This window comes from Chelonoidis abingdonii, chromosome 3, assembly GCF_003597395.2.
Source record: "Chelonoidis abingdonii isolate Lonesome George chromosome 3, CheloAbing_2.0, whole genome shotgun sequence".
NCBI lineage: Eukaryota > Metazoa > Chordata > Testudines > Testudinidae > Chelonoidis > Chelonoidis abingdonii.
In genome coordinates, this window is record NC_133771.1 from 119,886,239 (window position 1) to 119,908,208 (window position 21,970).

Below are 21,970 nucleotides of genomic sequence, written 5' to 3' on the forward strand. Positions count from 1 at the left end.
ACTTATTAAACCAGAGATAACTTTAGGGCAACACTCTGCAATTTCTCAAACTTGAAAAGAATTTTGTTTTGGTTAAGTTATGACTCATAAGCTATGTTAAGTGCCTGCTGCTGCTCAGAGAGTGAGTTTGCTATAATGTTTCTGGGAAATTTATGAGTTTTCATTTTGTTCTGTTTTTCTGCTATTTATGCCTGTGTGTTGGGTATCTTCCATAACAATACTTCAGCTATTGGTCAAGCATAAATATGAGTCTTAATGTCAGTCTATATCAAGATTTAAACGTTTTTAACTCTCAAAAAACAGTCTTCTTCAGTGTTGACTGGTGGTAATAATAACTGGAGTATGGGAGGCAGCATATATACACATAAATCTAACAGTTTGGGAAACATGGACTATAAGAAACATATTAGAAAAATCTGGAGTTTCCAAATGTTAATTCATAATTAAACAGCTTTTTATATTCATCACTGATTCTATAACTGTATACTTTCCCATATCTCATACTGTTCTGCAGCAATTTTGCAAGGTCTTCCCATTCCCACAGATTCCTGCTACAATTCATTATTACAGCATTTCTTTTTATTTTACTTTTTTCTTTGAGAATTGCAGCATATACATGGTCTTATAATTGTTTTTACCATACATTTCTCATTCTAAACTTACAGGTTTCTATAACTGTCATTAAAAAGCACGTAGACAAAATATTGTATGGTATCTATAATAAATGCAAAGAAATCATTACAAACAAAACTTGGCTTAGCAAACTGTACATACATAAATAGGTTCCTTTTTATACTTGATATTCAATATTTTTTCTCATAAAACCTTCCATGATCTTATTTATTACATCCATTTTTTTAAACCTTAAAAAAGTGCCTTTCAGATTTACAGCCTGTGCATCCAAAGAAAAGGTTAGAATGCCACGCCCAAAACAAAAACTAAGGAAAAATAGTACATTGCCATACAAGCTCTTTAAAAAAAGTATGTTACAAAGTCTTTCAAATGTCCTTAGCACTGGTTCGTTTGAATACTGTTAGATACTGCTAATATATTTAACAAAGATCGGCCAATAGCTCATTCAGAGCCGCACATAGGAAAGGTTCTATTGACAGTATAAAGTCCTTGGGCTATGCATAGCACAGGGCAGTGACCCAGATATAAAGTGGCCAGAAGATCCAGAATGTTGGATAGAAAGAAAATTCCCTCACTTATTTCATAGCCTTCTTTGTGCCAGAGATGTGAGTTTTGAAAGGATATTATTCACGTAATGCATTACACATTTTGATACGGATACATTATTTAGTGCCAGCAGAATGATATGGGAACATTGGCTACAGTAGATAGATAAAGCTGCCACATTGAGTTAACTGACATTTGAAACAGGCCCATCTCCTGACATGCTTCTCCAACTTTAATAGCATTTCCACTGCTTCATAAAGGAGGGGGGCCATTAGTATATCTTAACATGGGGTGGAAGGACCGGGCAAAATTATTCGATAGGGTACAGCTGTAGTCCTCCTCAGTCACTGGTACAAGGCAGGCAAGACCAATCAAGAGCAGCAGAAGAAGCTGAAGTGGTAGAGCAGCTCTGAGGACTCTCAGGAAGAAGGACGGGTGCTGCTGAGCTGCCAGTGTCTCAGAATGGGAGGAATCTGAGCCACCTCTTATGGACCTGAGAAAAGAAATCAATGCAGGATAAACAGAAGCCTTCTCAAAATGGACACTGCTTTCTGGAATACAACAACTCTTCCTGGAGCATTAACTTTAAAATCAATACAAATCCTAAAATTAACAAATGCCAGAGGTGCTTTATAGTGAATATGCCATTACTCTGACACTGTCACTGTTTAGCACTGGTGGGATTGGAAAAGAAAACACCTGATCAATCATAACAAGAATAGCACATGGGCAGCTCAACTGCCATCATTCTTACTTAATTGTGTAAAAGATTTTCCATGTGAAAAAATGAATGGATTGTACTCTCTAGACAAGACAAAATATATTCTATCATGTCAGCTGCTGACTTAGTCAATATCTGCACACAGTCTAGAAGGGAAACTCCATTGCTTAAAATGTCAACTGCATTTCCTTTTAGGAATTATCATGATGAGTCATGTAACTAGAGCAATAATATGCCAGTGTTGGATCAGAGGGATCTCAGTGTCCAGAGAGTACAGCATAGCTTCATTTTGCACTGAATCAGAAGTTAAAGTTCCTGAACTTGGATGGACTTCTTACCCTTTCTTTGAAACTTATTTCCTTTCTGTCTTTCTACGAAAAACCTATTACTAGCATGACAATCACAGCCTACTCTCAGTATCTGGTGGGGAGGTAGGCCTTGAGGTCAACATTTTCTAACCTGTATGTCTGAAGGTAAGCACCTAAATCCATAGCAATTTTTTAATCAATGGGAGATGTGGGAGCTCAGAACCTCTGAAAAACAAAAATAAGGCTATCCATTTAGATGCCTAATTTTAGGTATCCACATTTGAAAATTCTGACTGAAGTTTTTAGATTTCCCTGTAACATGGAAGTTGTTCTTTCTAGCACTGGATAGAGTTTGAATTCCATTTTGACACAAACCCAGAGCTGCTGGAACTGGAGGTGCTGCTGCACCCCCTTACTTGAAGCGGTTTTCTTCATATATAGGGTTTACAGTTTGGTTTAATGGTTCTCAGTAGCCCCCTCATAAAAACTGTTCCAGCACCTCTGCACAGACTTTCCCATTTTGTCCTCTTGACCTAACCTGTCAGAAAACTATTACATGGGTGACCTACCGAAAGGCTTCTTACAAGTTAGATAGGTTGATAAAGCCTGAAGGTTAAAAAACCCAAACTGAATGATTTAGATACATGAATTATGTGGCACGGAAAGGTACTGTGTTTTGGCAAGTACTGAAATGCATAAGAATTTAATGGTTCTCAAGCTATCTCCTAATATTGCAGCCTAGTTCAATTTTGCTTCATTTCTTTTTATTATTAAGTGTGTATCTGATATGGAAGTCTCAAAGCAATTTGATTACAGTTCAGCAAGAACACAATGGTGTACTGAGACTAAGGAGGTAGGAAGATGTATGTAAAACTGCACAAAGGAAGATGAGAAGCCATTTTCAGAATTACCTTTGTCTTGATGGCAATTTTGGTTACATAGCCATGAAATTATGTCCTCTCCTGTACCTTCTGGATCACCGAAGAAACTAGTTCTCCAATTATTAATATCTTACTGGAGGACATCATTTGTTGTTACTAGCTCACTTATCTACAGATGTCTTCCCATGGTGAAGACTTCAAACGAAGCCAGGCACCTTTTGGTTATGTTTAGTTGACTAATGGAGAGCTGACAATTCGAGTCCACTAAATGATTAACTTACTGGGATGATTAGGTCAAGAGGTCAAGATCAAAACAAAAGATTACACGTTGCTTAAATCCACAGCATTGGAGCCAGAATGGAAAGCTGCTTATTCTTGCATCATGTAAGATCATATATTATATAGAACGCAATGAAAGGACATGGCACATTTAACAGCATCAGAGCATTCCATATTAAAGTTCAATTAGACCAGGCCTTCCACTGTATAAGAATGCCAACACAGTTAGTGGGCTGAGGTAGGAACAAAAGGAACATGGAGTGCTTAATTACCTTCCAAGCATTTCACTGCACAGTCTACCTACTTACATGGCTTTTTGCATAAATACTATTGCTTACAGCTCATCAACAGATGCCACATTTTGCAGAATGTCCACTTGTCACTGGGGTTCATGATCATGGTGTGAAAACTGGGGTCTTTTTTTTAATAGTTATCCAGTGACCTGAAAGTTTTTCTGGGGCTACCAAAAGGGTGTCTCAGGGAATTTCCAAGAGACAGATCAAAGGAGTGGGCTTGTTCATCAACTAGTAATTTTCCTCTCTTCCCAAGTCTATGGCAGCAGAAATGCACCACCAATTTTGTTTCTGTATTTCTTGAAAAACATAAAAACATTCGAAGTAAAAGGTGGTGGTGGGAAGCGTATGGAGGCTCTCAATGATGAACCTAGTTAATTCTCTGAAGAATTAATGCCGTTATTGGAAAAGTGCTCTGAAATATAGTAGTAATAGAGCAGGGCTAATACTGCATGGGAATGATCCAAGAAGTGAATAATGAAACATTTGGCTCTGTAGGAAACTCCATCAAAGGGTCTGTTTTAAAAAGTTCAAGTGCTATATTCCTTTGGCGACATAACTGCTGTTCATCATACTTTCTCATACCATAATGGACACATTAATAGTGATGGAAAACTGGATACGCAGCTCAAAGTGTTTAATGCGGGTGGAAAGGGGTGATTAAATGGTAACATCTGAAACCAAAGACCTGCTGTGCTATTGAAGTAAATGGAAAACTTCCTATCAATTTCAGCGGGTGGGGACTGGGCCCAAATGCTATACAGTATATTACTTTTGGGGGAAAGCGTTGTTAGTTTCTCTTGCCCATTGATTCCCTGCCTTCTCTTTCAGACTGCTCTGCCATTTGTCACACTGACAGCTGCTCAGTTTGGACTGAAGTCAGACTATTTCACAATTGTTCTTTACTCCCTTAAATAGATTCTAGTGACTAGATATTGTGGAAGGCACAGCTGCAAATCTGACCAAATGCATGTTTCCTAATGTCAAACCAAGTCATCTATGCAAGAACTCTGATGACTTGACCTTAAGCTACATAAAGCAGTCCAGTTCCTCACCTACGGAGTTTGCAAAGTCTGGAGAACTGGAGCTCTACTCATCTCTTCTGAAAAGCTCAGCTGGTAGGCAGAAGTTAAACTATTATGCACAGTTACCAGATGAGCAGGGGGAATTCTCATTTCACCTCCTGTGTATCTTCACCTTGCTGCTCAGCATGCACCTCAATTAGTTGTTCTTTGCTATGGTGTGTTCTACATTGGCTACTCTGCCTCCCTCCTTCCCCCAAAGTTAGCTAGCTTACATTGTAAAGAAGATTAATATATCCATTTTACAGGTGGCTAAACAGGCAGTTTAACTGACAAGCGCAAAGTCAAGAGTGAGTGGCAGAACTGGGAACAGAACCATGGAGATCTGAGCCCAAATCTCCAGGTCTAATCAGTACAGTTACGCTGCCTGCTATTATCCAGTTGAAGCCTGTAAGAATCCTGTGGCCTAGTTTGGTTCAGGAATTAAAGGTGAGTTGCTATTTGATTCAAGGTGGAGGCAGGGTGGTGGTGTTAGGAAGTGGGGACTGAATCAGTGGCGCCGGAACTTGAATAAAATTACCCAAGAAAGACAATGTAAACACACTGATGCAAATTGTACAATTATTTTTGTCTTTTTTAACATTTTAAATCACTTCAAAAAATCTACATGCAGGCATAGGTCCAGGTGTGCATTTTCTGAAAGCTATGTTAGCTGCCTAGGTGAAAATGCACTTTTGGGATTTGCTTTTCCTAAACAGCATGCAACAGCTTGTACTGCCTGGCAAAACAGATTCATGCCATACTGTAAACGTGGAGATCTGGGAGGATATCTTGCTAAACAGATATGGGTTACGTGACAAATGAACAGGATACAGTAAATATGTTAACCTATTTCTTATGATAATTGAAAGGCAAAATGTCATCAAGCTTAATATAAAACCCCACTGACCCTCTAATTTTTAAAGTAAGTAACTTTCCATTGCAAAATCCTATAAGATAAAAATTTCTAATTTCGCTTTGATTCTCCCTTACACTATAGTCTATTAGGGTTTGCTGATCCAGTGCAAGATCAAACACAAAGTACTCTGATCAGAGGCATGTCAAAATATTAAAGAACACAGTGACAGCTTGTACTGCTTTATCAGTTAAAACCACATTACACATCAACCACAACCTGTCTGGCTTGCGCATTTGATTAAGTTTCCTATTCAGTAGTAACTCATTTGTATTCCACGCTTGTCTGAATGACAAATTGAATATTGTGTTGAACAGCTATGAGATGTGTTAATATACAGTGCTGAAGAGAGCTGATCTGAGAGGTGGCGCGCAGATGCCACTGTTAGATTGCTGGCTGATCCCAAAGCTGCAAAGCGCTGCTAAGACGCACGCTGGGCCAGTTGCTCACCCTTACAACACAGAAGCCTTCTCAAAGGGGTGCGTGTGTGGCTGTGCATGTAAAGGGGATCAGAGGAACAGACAATATATTCCTTTAGTTCAGTGTTGCTAGTGCATGCATGCTTATAAGCCTGATTTAAACATTGTTTTTCAGATAGGTTCATAAAAGACATATACTTAGCTGTTAATGGTCATAGATTAAATTTCCGATCACCTCTTCCCCCTTTCTATAAGAAACAGAATGCCAAGCCTTATACTGACTGGAGGTAGAAAAATTCTCTCTGATTCTCCATTTGAGAGAACAGCAGAGAACTGGGGTCACTTGTTTAAGTATACATAACTTATTCTGTATGCTATTTTACTGTTTTTTCAACCATACAATCTACTTTCTTGGAAGCATTGGAAGACTAAATGTTCTACCTACCATATATCACTTGGATTTTGATTGTGAACTGGTATAACAAAAGTCATGAACTGAATCCCTTTACACATTTAAAACATTGCAAATATTACTTGGAAATAATTTGGATATTGACTAGTTCTAAATGCTAGCAGTTTTTGTCCCCCCAATATTTATCACTGTTCCTTTGTTGAGCAAAAGCAACGTTTGTCTTTATGGAATAAAGGTCATCAAGTACAAAGTGCATTCAAAGTTTTTTTGAATGCCTGACCATTGCTCAATCACTGTATAAATCTATTTTGACCCTGCTTCAAACCTAAAAATTTCTTGCATTTGAACAAGAACTATTTTAATGGATTTCAATTTTACTATATAGATGACAAAGAAAGTGTAAGTTTGATTACAGTTCCATATATATTTCCCCCCTCCCAATATAATTTTAATTTTTTGCTGCAACTCACTAGATGCTGGAATGGGACTGGGCCTGTACCTTACAATGTTTATATATTTTTTGTTTTTTAAAACATTTTTTGTTTATTCTATAGGGCGAAGTGAACTGATCAGTGAAAGAGTGAAGGGAGACACACATCACACCAACAACAGAGAATGCAGAAGCACTGTTAGCCACAGAGATGACAGACTGCTGAAGACAAGGTGGAAAGCAAAAAGCTGCAGCTGCAAGTCTGCTCTCTAGTGGTCATCTAGAAATGGGACAGTGCTGCTCCTAGAGTGATAGTGGATGTAAGCACTTGTCAAGTGTCACATTAATGTCAGTGTGTAATATCTGCAAAGAAGTTCTATGATTGCAGAGAGAAAAGATGCTACCAATTTTTAGGATGAAAATTCTCAAATTCTGACTTTTCATTCTGAATGATGAGAACTGAAAATCCACAAACTGAACAAAATATTAACAAAAATTAAAAAAAAAAAAAAAAAGAGGATGTTAGTGTGTTTTCTTCAGATTTGTGGGTTTTACAAATTCTAAAATATTGTATTGGTCTAATACCTGCCTTAATTTAATATCTAGAAATAAAGAGGATGATAAAAAGTCTTTGCCATGAACCTCATGGTGTATCTGCTGATCAGGTTTTAATGTAACAAGCAATATTATGAATGTAAACAAATACCCATGTGATCAAATAAAATAAAATAAAATTTAAATTTAAATGATGCTAATGGGAAGCAAAAGCTGTATATTCCAAGAATTACCCGATATTTCTATTTACAGATATTTTGGTTGTAATAACTGAATCCTGCTTACAAAGGAACTCTGCACTTAAAATGGTTAATTCCTGTCCCTTTGACAGATTAAGTGTGGAGAGACACTTAATAGACATCATGGGCAATTTCCATCATCCTCTTGGAATTCTAGAACAGAGTGCGGAAACCAGGAGAATAAGGTACCTGCTGGGTGGACTGCTGACAGAGGGTCCAGGCTGTGAGACACTATATTTGCCCCGTGGCTGTTTGCAATGAACAGGGGGTAAAGAAAGAAGAATGTTCAGTCCAGGCAAATAAAGACAAGCTACTGATGAAATCAAATTAAAAGTGCAGCAAAGGAAACATAAAATCAAATGAAGTGACCAATACCCATGAACCAAGGAAACTGGCTTTTCTTCTGCTTTGAGCAGAATATGAAAATGCTTTGAACAGACAAAAGGAATTTGACAGAATATTTTAATCATTAAAATTAAAATCATACTAGGCTTTGTACCAAAAAAAAAAAAGTGCTAAATATTTTTTAGATCAAGTGATTTGTTACATGAGATATTAATTAATTCATCTTATTGAAAGAGATGCACTTAAGTTATTTATATTTAATTGCAGCTGAATTAATGTTCTGTAGAACATTAAAAATTATATTCCAAATGTCACCTTTAAAAAGTCTGGCTTCCCTCTTTCCACCCATAATTTTGAGGGCCAAATAACTGTGGGTGCATTACTGCACTTGAAATTATTTCCTAGCATAATTAATGCTGCTTAGAAGGTTAACTAGCTGAAAGTCTCTGGATGGTAGGCAATTATTATAGATATAGCACTGGTGATATGCTTGGCGTTAGAATTCTAAGAGACATCAGTTTTTGTTTCCAAAATTACAGGTGCAAAAAGGGAGGCCCTTAGGAGTCTTGCATCTTACACTGTACATTATGGACAAAAATGAAGAAAATAATGTTTATAAACCACAGTATTATATTAGAGATGAACAAATAAATTAAAAGGTTAATATGAGGCATACCACATTTCTACCAATTCTTTAGCCAAAGTTTGCTATAGTAAATTACTTTATCACTTTCTGCAGTGTGCAGGCATCTTCTAGTTTATGGTATCATGACTTTTACTAGTAATTTTTGTAAAAAGTGGCTAATAAAAATGTGAAATTAATGACTCCAGAAATAAAATGATGTTTCATGTTGTTCTCAACCCTTTTGAAAAGCCAGTATTCCTTTACACCCTCAAATTAGGATCTAAAGAAAACTAGTGAATGTAGCAAAATCAATTTCAAGAGACCACAAAGTTCATCAGGACAGAACTCAGATGTTTTATAAAAAGTGCAAATGAAAAATCGATAGTTAAGAATGAAGGAAAACTGAATAATAATTAAAATAAATCAAACACAAGAACTGTAAAGAAAGACAAAAATTCCAGTTCCATACAGGGATCAAAGTGTGGAGAAGCAGAGTGCAGCATGGCGTGCTGCATTTCTTGTATTGTGTTCTAGTGGTGACAACATGAAACATTAGAGCTGTCGTCACAGCCATTGATCAGGTTCTGTTCCAGTGTTTCTGCCAATGCAGCCTCTCATCCAAAGTCTCAATAAAATTCTGGCTCCAGCTACAGTTTTAATCGATCATGAAAAGAAAGTTTTATTGAAGTTCTTGACAAAGCAGCTCTGCAGAGGATGCCAGGTAGAAAGCAGAGGGATTGGCTGGAACTGTGCTGGGACAAGACCACACCTTGGGATGCTGCCATCGCTTGAACAGAACACAAGAGAGTGTGCGCCATACCACAAAACTCCAGCCACACTTTGAGCCCAGATTTTATACAGAGCATTTTCTAATTCTGATTTCATGCAGGGAGAGAGTAGCAGTAGGGTTGGGGAAGCAGCTTTGTTTGAAGGGAATTCTTGGTTTGTGCCCTTTTCTTTCCTATCAGGGAGACAGTGTAGACCTCTCAGCTGGCTCCAGCTACTGTAAATATCTGGTGCTCCTGCCTAAGAGGTGATAGATGGTATCTGGCATGAAATTACCGTTTTCTGTCTGCTTGGTGTGCTTCTTCCAGATACAGGACTGAGGGATCCTGAAGTGTCCAGTTCATCAGCTGAGGACCATGAAGACAAATCCTAAAGTTCAGAATCATAACAGATTACAAGAACGTAAGTAATCTGCCAAGGAAACCACACTCAGAAAAAGGGAATTAAATCCTTAGTTTTAGCAGAGTGCTTTGCACTACTGATCCTTGAAATATGACAAAGGGAGGTTTAGATTTATGCAAATCTGTAGGATTAAACCACTATAAATTACATGTTAGGATCTGAAGAGAAAGACAGGCAAACAAATATGCTGCCAGAAATAACATTTAACTACCCAAGGTAAGGCAAAGGCAGTACCAAGAAAACGACAGCTCTTTATTGGTTTTTCAAAGGTAAAGAGGTGTTGTGTACTCAGTGAAAATTCCCATTGGAATCCCAGACATCACTTTATACAGATAGAGGCAGAGAGAGAGAGAGAGAGAGACACTAGACAGATTAAAAACAGATCACATTCTTCATACTTTGTACTAATTCATGTTTTGGGGTCTACAAGAGGAGGGACTGAGAACAATGGAGAGTGTTAAAGTCTTCTGTCTGACTGGGGCAGGTACAATGAAGACACAAGCATAATATTCCCAACTCTCATCTGCAAGAGAACTTGTGCTGCTACGGAATACACTTCCAAAGCTAAGAAAACACAAACAAATAGGGTCTTTGTTAGCAAACTAGAGAATTTATTTCAAGCTTTTTCATTAGTCTGTCAATAGGAAAGCAGATGCTGTTTACTCTGTGGAAATAACTCACATGCCACAGGTTCAGATACTGCAGCTACAGTAGCTACCTCATGTACTCTGCCAGTTGACTGAATCAATGGCAGCAAAGTAGGCAGCCAAGGCTGGAAGCTGAACCCAGACAAATTCAGATTGGAAATAAGATGCCAATTTTTAACAGTGAGGGTAATTTAATGACTGGAACAGATTACCCAGGGTCACGCAGGATTCTCAATCACTGGTGATTTTAAAGCAAGATAGGATGTTCTTCTAAAAGATCTGCTGTAGCAATTTTTTGGGGGGATGTTCTTTGGCCTATGTAACACAGGAGGTCAGACTAGATGATCACAGTGGTCCTGTCTGGCCTTGGAATTTATGAATTGCTGTCTCAGAGGCAGGAAAGTTATTGGCCAGTACAAATTATGAAGATTTCATAACGGTTTCATACCACTTAGACAGGCATCACAGTCCTAAGCAACAAAATAAGGGCCAATAGTGTATTTTACAGCTGATCATCTGAAAAAGGTCAGCGTGATTACAAAACTAGCCCTCAATGAGTGGTACAGGAGAGAATACAATAGGACAATTTACCAGTTGACTGCTTGAGATGTCTAAGATTTTCTCTAGGTCCTTGATGTGATGTGTGACCTCCTTCAGTAGGAGCTTGAGTCTGTTTCCAATAACATGGACCTTCTCTTTAGCTTCCAGGCAGTCCTTGCCTTCAGCATTGACCAGCAGTTGGCAGGACATATCTTGGAGTGACACCACTTTCAGCTGAGACTCTAGCAACTCGCGTCTGATTTGCTATTGCAAAGCCAAAGAATCACATTTTTTAATTTAAATATTATGAAACATGTGAAAGAGAATGCTACAACTTCCACAAAAACAATAAAACAGACAGATGGCAATGACTTCAGTTTCCAAGACCACCACTATAAACACACTGAAAAAAAGCTTTACTAGCCCTAAAATTCTGGCAGGTTATAATGAAGAAATATGATAAATGCCTTGCAATTTCTTTTAAACCTCATATCACGAGCAGTAGACTCTTTTAGAATTCCTGTCGAGCCCAACAAGTTGCAATTAAAAATAGCCTTTCCAAAATAACAACCCCAAACTAAAAAACAGCCAATAAGGTAACAACCCCAAACAAACAACAGCCAATAAGGTAATTAGACAGATGTTTTCTATATTAAACCAAATGTTTTTAACCACCAATTTCACTACCCCCCCTCTACCCATGCTAAAGAGAATCCCTGACCTTCTTTGTATCACAGGATTAAGTATACTGTATACCTCACCGACCAATCACTAACCTCAAGAACTACCTTCTCTATGTTTGTCAATTTTTTTTGAAGGCTTTAAACATTCCAGGCATTTATGATCCTACCATTAGCAGTCTGTGATGATCCTGCAGAGTGTCCAAGTCTTGGTTTGGATTAATAGGCAAGATCTCATTTTTTCTTCTGTCAATGTTCTCCAACCAAAGCAGCAAACCATGGCTCATTTCATGGAAATCCTACAAGAGACATGTGAGAGCTTAAGAGAACCCTGAATCATGCTGAGGTTTTCTGCCACAGTGCTATTTCCCACAATAGATTCGATTGGCTATATTCTTATATTACTATAGTATTACAAGCCTATATTAGTATACTATATTACAGTATTATTGCAAATACTTGATGGGGCTGATACCCCTGCCACTGCATGAATATTGTTCTGCTCTGGTAGAACACTTTGCATTTGCTTTCCATAGGGGTGAACGCTAGCATACAGAATATAGATCTGGAGAAATATCTTTTAACTATACTTCAGTTTAGAATACCTGGAACGTGGACTTAGAACACAGCTTTCAAGAGCCAGCCTCCACAAATTTTAGTTTGCATATGTGGGCAGCATTAGGTTTGAGTTTTCAGATTAGGAAGCTGTGAAGTAAATTGTGTGTGTAAAAGCTGATCATTTAAAATGAATCCCATCATCTCTAGAATTCCTCATTATGTCCAAGAAGGGAACGAGATTTAACACACCAATACTGACCTGACATTGCATTAGCGCATCCTGCAGTGAGCAACGCCATTCTTCAATCATACTGCATACATGGTCCCAGCGCATGTTCATCTGAGATAGACGCTCCTGCAGCTTATTGCTTTCTTCACTATCAGATTGAGTGAATTCAGAGCTGCACAGGTTGATGGACAGGACAATAGCTTTGCGGTTATCAACAGCTTTCTGCAACTCCTGGATGATAGGAGAATGGAGTTAAAAACACACACAGTAAGCGTGCTACAGACTTTTAGAAGAATCAAATGTAGTGATTGTCATTAAAGAGCAATTATTTGCTGTACAGTAATGCAAGAGTATTTTAGCTAACCAGGTTCCCTCTTTACTTAGGACAGGAAATATCTGTGGCAATTGTGGGAATACTGGATGTGTTCACTCTTTAACGTCTACTACTTTATGTTTGCAATAAAACTTAATATACGCCAGTTAAACTTTTAAGATTTAAAACCCTGGTGTCATGGCTGCATTTTAAAGATCAGAAGAACTGGCTTGTGTTTCAAATGTCTGAAAGACAAAGAAGGCCTGGCATAAAACAAACAGCCTAGTTATGCAAATGTTGGAGCAAATATGAAATACAGGGAAAAATTGTGGTGTAGCTCCTGACAAATGCTTGACAACACTAAAGCTTCTGCCTCTCAGTTATGTTGAAAATTATGTTGGCTTTTTTATGTTCATCATCTTGAGACCACTGTCCATATTATTTTTTTCTTTTTTCCAAAGGAGAAAAAGAGGATCCTTATGGAAGATTTCATTTTTCTCCCTAGTTTACAGCCTTTTCCCTATGTCCTCATAATGCCCCATATCACAATGACTTTCATATCAATGAGGGCAGCTGGACTGGATTCCATCTAAAACACATTAATGCTGCCCCTGAATGACTAGAGGGGCCGCTGAAAGCAGCACTCTCCCTCTCCCCCGATACTCCAAGTGCTGAACATGCTGCCTTCCCATTGGCTCTGACATCCTTCTTGCCCAGGGTAAGAGACACTCAATCCAGCAACTGAACCTGGGTTGGTAGAGTGGAAGCAGAGCACACCAAGCTTAGGACCGCTAGGAAGGCACAATGTCAGGACTCAGAGAAAGAAGAGATTGTAACAAACAGAAAAATAGAAGCATACCATTTCTTTTAAAAACGGCTGGGTTTTGCCATGAGCTGGGCTAGGATAGATTTTAAATTTACTTAACTTGGCCTTTTCTAAGCTTCATGAATTCAGCTGGTTTCTGCTATTCTGAAAATGTAGCTTGCATATGGAGGGGTTTCCAACACTGATTTGGAATTTCAGGAAAATTGTGGTGGTTTATTTTTCTGCAAATAATGGATTTCTCTAACCATTTTTCAAGTTCCTCACCCCAGTCATTATTCACATTCTCCTGTGCAGGGAATGTAGAAAGTGAATACCAAATATCAACTGTATCTCATGAATGGAGTGCAATGCACAGGATGCATAGTAGGCCATTACTGAAGCAACTGCCAGAAAACAGAGATAAAACCTTACTTTCAATTTTTTAATTCGGAGCTCAATGGTTTGTATGTCAGTGCTGAGATCAAGATGACAGAGTTTCTCTAGCTCCTCTTCAGTCTCCACTAACCAAACCCAAATGTTGTTCAGGTCAGAGTTGAACTGCTGCCACTGCTGAAGGTTCTGTTTCATTCTCAGTTCCTTGCTTAGAGCTTGGGCCTGGATTAACTCCCAGCGATCAATCACACCTGCCCAAGCAGAGACATAATACAATAAAAACACAGGCATATACATAATATGCACAATTACATCCATGTTTACACTAAATACAACACTCAGTATGCAGCAGCCTAAACAAAACATTAGCACACACAACATTAAGTTAAGACGACACTGGGTGTGTGGCTTTACATAGCAAAAGATGGACCAGATGATCTAATAAGTCTTTTTCAACTCTCACTTCTATGACTTTATGCAATTAAATATTTAGCCCACTGTGTGATATACAAGGGTGTCAGAAAATAAAACTATCTGTCTATATATGCATACACACTTATATCTACCTATATTATAGCACTTACGTTTACAAAGCTCTTTGCAGACATTAGTTAATCTTCACAACAGCCCTGCAATGTAGGCAATTGTATTATTATCCCCACTTTACAGTTGGGGACACTGAGGCAAGAGACTAAGTTGCTTGTCCAAAGCTACACAGCAAATCCATGCCACAGCCAGGATTAGAACTCAGCAGTGACTTAATTCTCTCCTGAAGCCCTACCCCCGTGGATAAAGCTGTTTCATTCATATAATGAATGACTGCGTGCACAATAAGGATTTTGCATTTGCAAATGGCCATTTATATATTTAACTAGCCATTTCCACATATAATTATTGCTATCTGCATCCATCCTTGGACCTTTTCAATAAAAATGTTTGTCCTTCCATAAATATGTTTAAATTACTGCCAGTGTATAAGACAAACATCGGAGTTACATGGAGATAAATAACGGCTATTTTCCGTAGTCATTCACCCCTTTTTCATGTGGCTTAGAGAGGAGTAGGTTACAATATTCGCTTTGCTAAAAATGTAAAAGTAATTTAGATCAGTGATTAATATAGGCACAAAAGGTATTTTGTAAACTCAACTTTAAACACTTTTTTCCCTATAAGAAGATATCTAACTTGTATGTACAGAATCTAGAGAGATTTGCTCAAGTGCTTAGAGATAGATATAATGTGATGAGTTACTTAAAATGTGCACGTGTTTGATGCTTATGCCTGGTCGATATAAAGAACTGATTCATAAATAAAATGACAATGGAAACAATCATACGTACATACACATATGGAGTAGCACAAGCTTGGTCAATATGAAGCAAATTCCTACTTTCCTGCATAATCCCAAGTGCTTACTCTGACAATACTATACATATTACTGCTCATTTTACATGCGTTTCCTATGGAAGGATTCAACACTACGTACCAGCTGTTTGTGTTTCAGTACTGTTCAGGTTTATAAATCCAGAGAGCTTCTCCTCTTCCTCTTTCAGTTTGTAACCAAGCCTTTTTACTGAGTCTATGCTGCCACTGCACTCACCCAGTAGCTTCATCTGTTTAAAAAAAATAGTTCTCATTAATCTATGCCATGGTAGAATAACTCTAGAGGTATAAGGCTAATCACAAAGCAATTTTCAAAAACATTTTGAAAATGGGTCTTGACATGACAGAATGGGAAGCAGTCTATTGTTTTAATGATCTGCCAATTGTGAGAGTATCTTTCTGTCTCAAAAGCCTTTAGATACCCTGGCCAATACAATCTCAGTGAGATGCTGTGTCTCTTGATATTATTTTTATCATTTTTGCATTGATCCACACACAAAAAAAGAACTGTACATGTGAGATTTAAGGAATTAAATGCAGAGTAGAGGCTCAAACGCCACTAACGGAAATAATTCAGAGCCACTGTATCAGGATATTGCCGGAGTCAAAGAATGGATGCCTTCAGGTGATATTTTTTCTATAAACACTAAGACTAGGACAGTGGTGCCCAAACTTTTGAGGGTTATGACCCACTTTTACCCCTGTCCGTGCCCCACAAGCTGTGGCTGGGAGCGGGGCCATGGCTCAGGGGATGGAGGCTGGGTGGAGAGAAATGAATGCGAACAACTGTAATGGGCCAAGGCTGAGGCTGGAGCCATGGCCTGGGGCAGAGGCTGAGACAGGACCTGGACTGAGGTGGGGGCTAGCAGCTGGGCCCTTGCCCAGGTGTGGCTCTGCTCCCAGCCCTGCCCCCTGCCTTGACCCTGATCTGTGAATGGAGCTGTGGCCAGCAGCTGAGACTGGGGGCGAGGCTGGGAGCACAGCTGCACTGAGGCTGGGGCCAGGGCCAGGGCCAGGTGCAGGACTGGCTGCAGGGATGTGGCTGCAGGTGGGACCAGAGCAGAGCTGGGGACAGGGAGCATTGGATGACGCTCTCTTCCTGCACCCTGTGGAGGCTGGCCCAGGCCCTGCCACGCCCTTTTGAAGGTTCCTCTGCGTGCCCCTGGGAGGAGGGATGCATGCCACAGTTTGGGGACATCTGCCCTAGTAGCTGGAAAGAAGATGATACTGCGAGACTTGGGGAGTGAAAGAAAGTTACACAAGAGTGGAAAAATTAGGGTGTATCTACACACAAAATCTTTTTCCATTCTGAATGTCATAGAATCATAGAAATGAGGACTGAAAGGGATCTCGAGAAGTCAAGCCCATCCTGCTGCGCAAAGGGAGGACCAAATTAAACCTAGCTGCTTACAATGTTGTTTGTTGAGGTTTATTCTACAAAGTTTTCTCACTAAACTTTTTATCACTGATTCCCATATACAATATGTTTATAATGTGCCATTAAAACAAGTTTCAGGCATTAGTCTATAAAATTCTGATCTTAAGAGGTAAGGAAGTTTTCTTTAAAAACAAGAATGATCTCATTAGAGGGATAAATGGGTGCATGTGAAATTACTCTGAGATATTGACACAAATTTAATTGGAAAATGAATTGTCTGGGGTTATGTTCCTACAATCTCATGGTATTATAAACTCACAAATAATTACATAACCTCAAAATAACAATAACCGTGTGTGATCGAGGGTAGAGATTGTGTGAGAGAATGGAGCTGAGAGGCAGTAATAGCTTTATACCTAACCATCTGTTCTATTGCAAGAGCCATTTTTTCAATAGCTATTCTATGTTAATTTATTAGCACTTGTTCTCTAAATATAGTGCCCTGTCACAAGGACTGTTATTTTAAGTATCAGACGGGTAGCTGTGTTAGTCTGTATCCATAAAAATGAGGAGTAATGTTATTTTAAATTCAGTCACTAGGTGGCAATACACCTTGTACTCACATATCCTTTGTAACTAGAATCTAGTTCCGGTCCTGTGGGTGTTTTGCTGCGAATGATGTTTTCTGTTTGCTGTATTTGGAAACGACTAGTATCTAAGGCCTTGTCCAGCTGACGGATGTGTGTTTCCAAGGCACCTGGTTCTCCTGTGGCAAAATTACAAAAGACGTGACTACTGATTTGAGATTTTTCAAAGCCTTTGCCTTATATCCAAGGAAAAACATAAGAATTACTAACCAGGTTAGACAGCATGGAAAAGGTGGCTGCAATAGCACGTGTGTTGGGAAATGACAAAGCAAATTTGTAACTGATTACACGTTAGTGGGTTAGCAACTTTCCAGAGCACAGATGGTTATACTGATGAATGGGCTTGTCATGAGAACAGTATTAAGGCTTCCATAGGTGCAAGCAGGCCTGCAACTTGCTTTGAAGAGACTCTTTCCCCAAAATAATTCTTGATCCCCCTGGAAGACTAAATTCTCAGTGGCCTTTATACTAGCCTCTCACAGTGACATTTTCTGTGACATCGCTTCTTTTCAGACCCGGCAATAACTCAGGACTAAGTATTTGTTTCCCTCTCCTCAGTTTTTATTTTAAAGTTTATTTTTTTCTCTCACTTCTTTTAGCAGTAGACATTGTGGCATTTCCCCTGAAGCTAATAGAGTGGAATTTTGGTATACCTTAATGATTCTATTTCTATACTTTTGAACATGAAAAGCAGTATGTAAATACCAAGCGATGCTGTTAAAGTTACATTCACCAGGTCCAGCAGGCAATCCTTCTAAAACATGGCAAGCTTGTGATTTCTTCCTAGAGATTAAGTCACTTCTGGAATATGCCTGATCTCCACTGGTTTAGGTAGGAGGAGATGTTCAAAAACAACATTTTTTTAAACAGCTGCAGATGATCTTGCATCCCTTATGAAACCAGCCTCTTCCCAGAGGAAAACCAAGGGTTGGGACCCTGTTATAAGAATCTCTTATTCTGAATCCCTCTGCTACAATACTGGAGTCTGGATACCAAGGACATAGTACCAATTTGAGTAAAATACTGATTAGCTACATCTAGTTAGCCAGTAATTTAGCTAAAAGGTATTGCATCCTAGCCAGCTTTTTTTAAACTCTTTCCACTCCTGCTGGGTGCATGGAAGAAACAAGACCTTTATGAATGGTAGTGAAGCAGGAAAGTTCTGCATTAACATGCTAGTGCTGCCATGTGAGAAAATATCTATCTTGTGAGCTGTGAGAAGTACAGCAGATGAGCTAAGAGAAGAGGACACTGTTTCAGGTATGGGTTAGGTTATCCGGGTCGGGCTATGCTTAGGCTTTTTTGATGCCTACCAGAGATATTTCTGAGTGCATTTTCAGTAAGTTTTACATAGGCCTCGGGGCTTTCTGGGATCTCTACATCTGCAAAAATACAAGCACAATCTGAGTTGATATCTTAGCAATTGTTGTCTTATTGTAATAGGAAACCAACTTTCCCAGAAGGAGAGTAGATCACCAGTTCTAATTTCCAGCACATTTTCCTTTTGAATTAACAGAGTTAAATTGCATCACAAAATTCCTGCTGAAAATAGCTTTAAGTAAGTCAGCCTCTTTTTAGAAGGCGTCAAGGAACTGAAAAGCACAAGACAATCACAATTAAAGACAGAACAGAATCTTGAATTTAGGCCTCCCTAACAATAAATGGACCATGTCTACATGCTTCAAACACATAGACACATTAGTCCTCATTAGTATTTGTTACACAGTATGCACACTGTCATACAGACAGACAGGTTTCACGAACTCATAAAAGGCCAAGTCTTGAAGTCTGAGTAAAACTTCCCAAAGATGTCAATGTGAGTCTTGCCTGAGTAACGACTGAGTAAAAACTCACTTAGACTTTAACATGTGGTCCAGTGGGTGAATATGTCAGATGTTTCCTTGGAATTTTCTCTCCCTTCCATTTTTCTTGCAATCATCCAATACCATTTCCTCCAGTCAAAAGACTGTATTAGCCAGCTCTGTTATAGGTGAGACCAGTCACATCTGGCAGACACAGAGTGCAATAAAACAGCCAGTTCCCTCTGTATCATTCAGTGAATATGCCTCTGTGATATTCCAAGCCTGCACTCATCCAGAAGCCTGTAATATTGTGTCAAGAAGGCTAAAGGCACCATTCCAGGATAGCAATTTGAGGTCTTCTGAAGCTCTTTGGAATATTTTCCCATTCCTAGGAACTCCCCAGCAGTATGATCCTATATGCAATATTTATTTCCCTTTATTGAGAGCAATATAAAAGAGAAGCAATCAATACCTGCTATACTAGCTGCTCCTCTAAGATAGAAATCTTTGTCTTCTTGTCCTTCTTCCTCCTCTAAGTGCAGTGCCCTCGAAACGGCTGTCTCCAAGTCCCGACTGAGGTCATAGTCATGATCCCATTCCAAGGGGATGGAATCTACACTTGCAGGAGTATCCCGCCCTGACCGCTCACTTCTCATCGGTTGGGCAAGTGACAGTGAGAGGTTGGAGGAGGGGTGTGGGAAGAGAATGCTGTCTGCAGATTTGTCGTGCCAGTGTATGTCAGAGAGATCTGCTGATTCATCCAGATCCATCTCTCTGTCAGAGAGGTCATGGTCATCATCTGTCAGCTACAAGGAAACACCACAACAGAGACTATTAATTCAACCTATGGAAACAATGTCCTTTCTACATGGGTCAATGAGATAAAAATGTCACTGGATAACATTCAGACTGACAGGATTCCCATTTTGTATCCTTCTTTCATCCTCCTTTGATTTTTTGAAAATGCATATAAAATAAAAAGATAAAATGAGTAGAGAGGCTAAGAATAAATTCATCTTCACTGCTTAATGCTCATCTGTATAGTCTCATGTAAGGCAACTGTCTCCAAATTTTCTCCAGATATCTCTACACAGACAGCAAAATTAGAGCAACATTTTGGAAGCAAATTATAGAAACTATAAAAGGCGTTTATCTTGACTGTTGCTCTCATCCATTCTTTCATGTTATGAAAAGCGCTTCTCACTGCTTTCCCTCAGTGGGCTTTCCAGTTTGATTGTCAAAATCACCCCCTCTCACTTCCCAGCTGTACATTCAGTTCTGGATACTTAAAGTTCCCTCTGCCCTGCAAGGAAGGAGTGTCTTTATTTCTGTGAACTCAATGCTATTCAATAGAATTCACTCTGCAGGGCAAGAAGAATTTTATGTCTCCAGTACTGCACCATAACACTCATTCATAAAGCTCTGATTTATAATGCATAGGTGTGCATGATGCTTTATAGAAATGAGATAGGTTCTTCGCCCTGAAGCATCTGCAGTCTGAATAAGACATAACACAATATGTGGTGCAGGGGGAAGGGAAGAATCAGAGTTACAAGAAGTAAAGATTATGGGGTGTTTTATCATATATATTACACCCCCCAAAAAACTCTTTCACCATTATTATATTTGTAAATTAATAATATTTCCTTTTTTTAAGATTTAAAGAGGGTACATACAGGAAGGCGGATCAATTTCTTGTGGTAGCGTTCCACACGACCAAAGACCTCTTGACAGTAATGCCGGAGCTCATCCAGCTCTTCTTCAATGACAGCTGCATCTATGGGTTCGCTTTTCTCTATCAGCTGCTCACCCTGGACAATTATCTGATCAATTTTATTGTTGTTCAGAGAGATCTCTTGCTGGAAAGCCTGTGCAGCATAAAAAGTCATGACTTTATGTTATCATTAAAACCAACATTAAACAACTCTCAGTTACCAAGAATGCTATGTCTTACAGAGCTGTGTAGCAGAGATGGTATATTTACCAAAACACAAACAAGGACCATTACACAGAGTAAGCAAAATTTGATGGTGTGACTCAGCATTCCCTTGCCATACTCTCCCATATAAGCTAATGGGGTAGCACTTAAAGTTCTACCCAGCAAGTCTCATGATTTACCGTGCTGTATTTGGGAAGAGGACTGTCCTCTGAACAAGCCACTCCTGAGAGTTTTGAAAGGCTTAGATAGATAAGGTGGTTAGAATGAATGCAGATTCTAAAGCTATACTAACAAGCTGTTTTATGTAGTGCCGTTTACACTGCAGATGTTCCAGAGCGCTCAGCAAATAATGAGTCACATTGTGGTAGAGCAGAAACCGTGCACAAACAAGGCAGGGCAGTTATGCCCTCAGCCTTAAACACACACAAAATCATTTCCAATGACAAGGTTATTGAGAGAGGAAAAATCAGAGCACTGATGATTACCAAAAGAAACTACACTATCCGCTCAAAAAACTCCCTGAGAAAGCACAGGAACAGATCTGTACAGATACATGCCTAGAACCCTGACCAGGTTTATTCTATTCGCTACCCAAGATCCATAAACCTGGAAATCTTGGATGCCCCATCATCTCAAACATTGGCACCTTAATAGCAGGATTGTCTGGCTATGTGGACTCTCTCCTCAGGCCCTATGCTACCAGCACTCCCAGCTATCTTCGAGACACCACTAACTTCCTGAGGAAACTACAATCCATCGGTGATCTTCCAGAAAACACCATCCTGGCCACTATGGATGTGGAAGC

The 21,970-nt window shown here is 39.1% G+C and overlaps 1 protein-coding gene across 11 annotated transcripts in view; it reads right to left on the reverse strand.

The window, feature by feature from the left end:
* Positions 1 to 557: 557 nt before the first annotated feature.
* Positions 558 to 21,970, reverse strand: part of SYNE1 (spectrin repeat containing nuclear envelope protein 1) — a 498,327-nt gene continuing 476,914 nt past the window's right edge. For 7 of the 11 annotated variants that reach the window (XM_075064060.1, XM_075064059.1, XM_075064058.1 and 4 more), the window contains 12 exons: positions 20,903 to 21,094; positions 19,699 to 20,032; positions 18,738 to 18,806; positions 17,401 to 17,543; positions 15,503 to 15,629; positions 14,056 to 14,267; positions 12,536 to 12,736; positions 11,889 to 12,017; positions 11,090 to 11,302; positions 9,726 to 9,818; positions 7,883 to 7,941; positions 558 to 1,672 (listed from right to left, as the gene is read on the reverse strand). In XM_075064060.1, coding sequence (XP_074920161.1) covers positions 1,432 to 1,672; positions 7,883 to 7,941; positions 9,726 to 9,818; positions 11,090 to 11,302; positions 11,889 to 12,017; positions 12,536 to 12,736; positions 14,056 to 14,267; positions 15,503 to 15,629; positions 17,401 to 17,543; positions 18,738 to 18,806; positions 19,699 to 20,032; positions 20,903 to 21,094 — 2,013 coding nt within the window. In that variant the 3' untranslated portion in view covers positions 558 to 1,431. The remainder of the gene's footprint in view (positions 1,673 to 7,882; positions 7,942 to 9,725; positions 9,819 to 11,089; positions 11,303 to 11,888; positions 12,018 to 12,535; positions 12,737 to 14,055; positions 14,268 to 15,502; positions 15,630 to 17,400; positions 17,544 to 18,737; positions 18,807 to 19,698; positions 20,033 to 20,902; positions 21,095 to 21,970) is intronic. The other 4 variants (XM_075064057.1, XM_075064056.1, XM_075064061.1 and 1 more) reach the window with 3 other exon arrangements.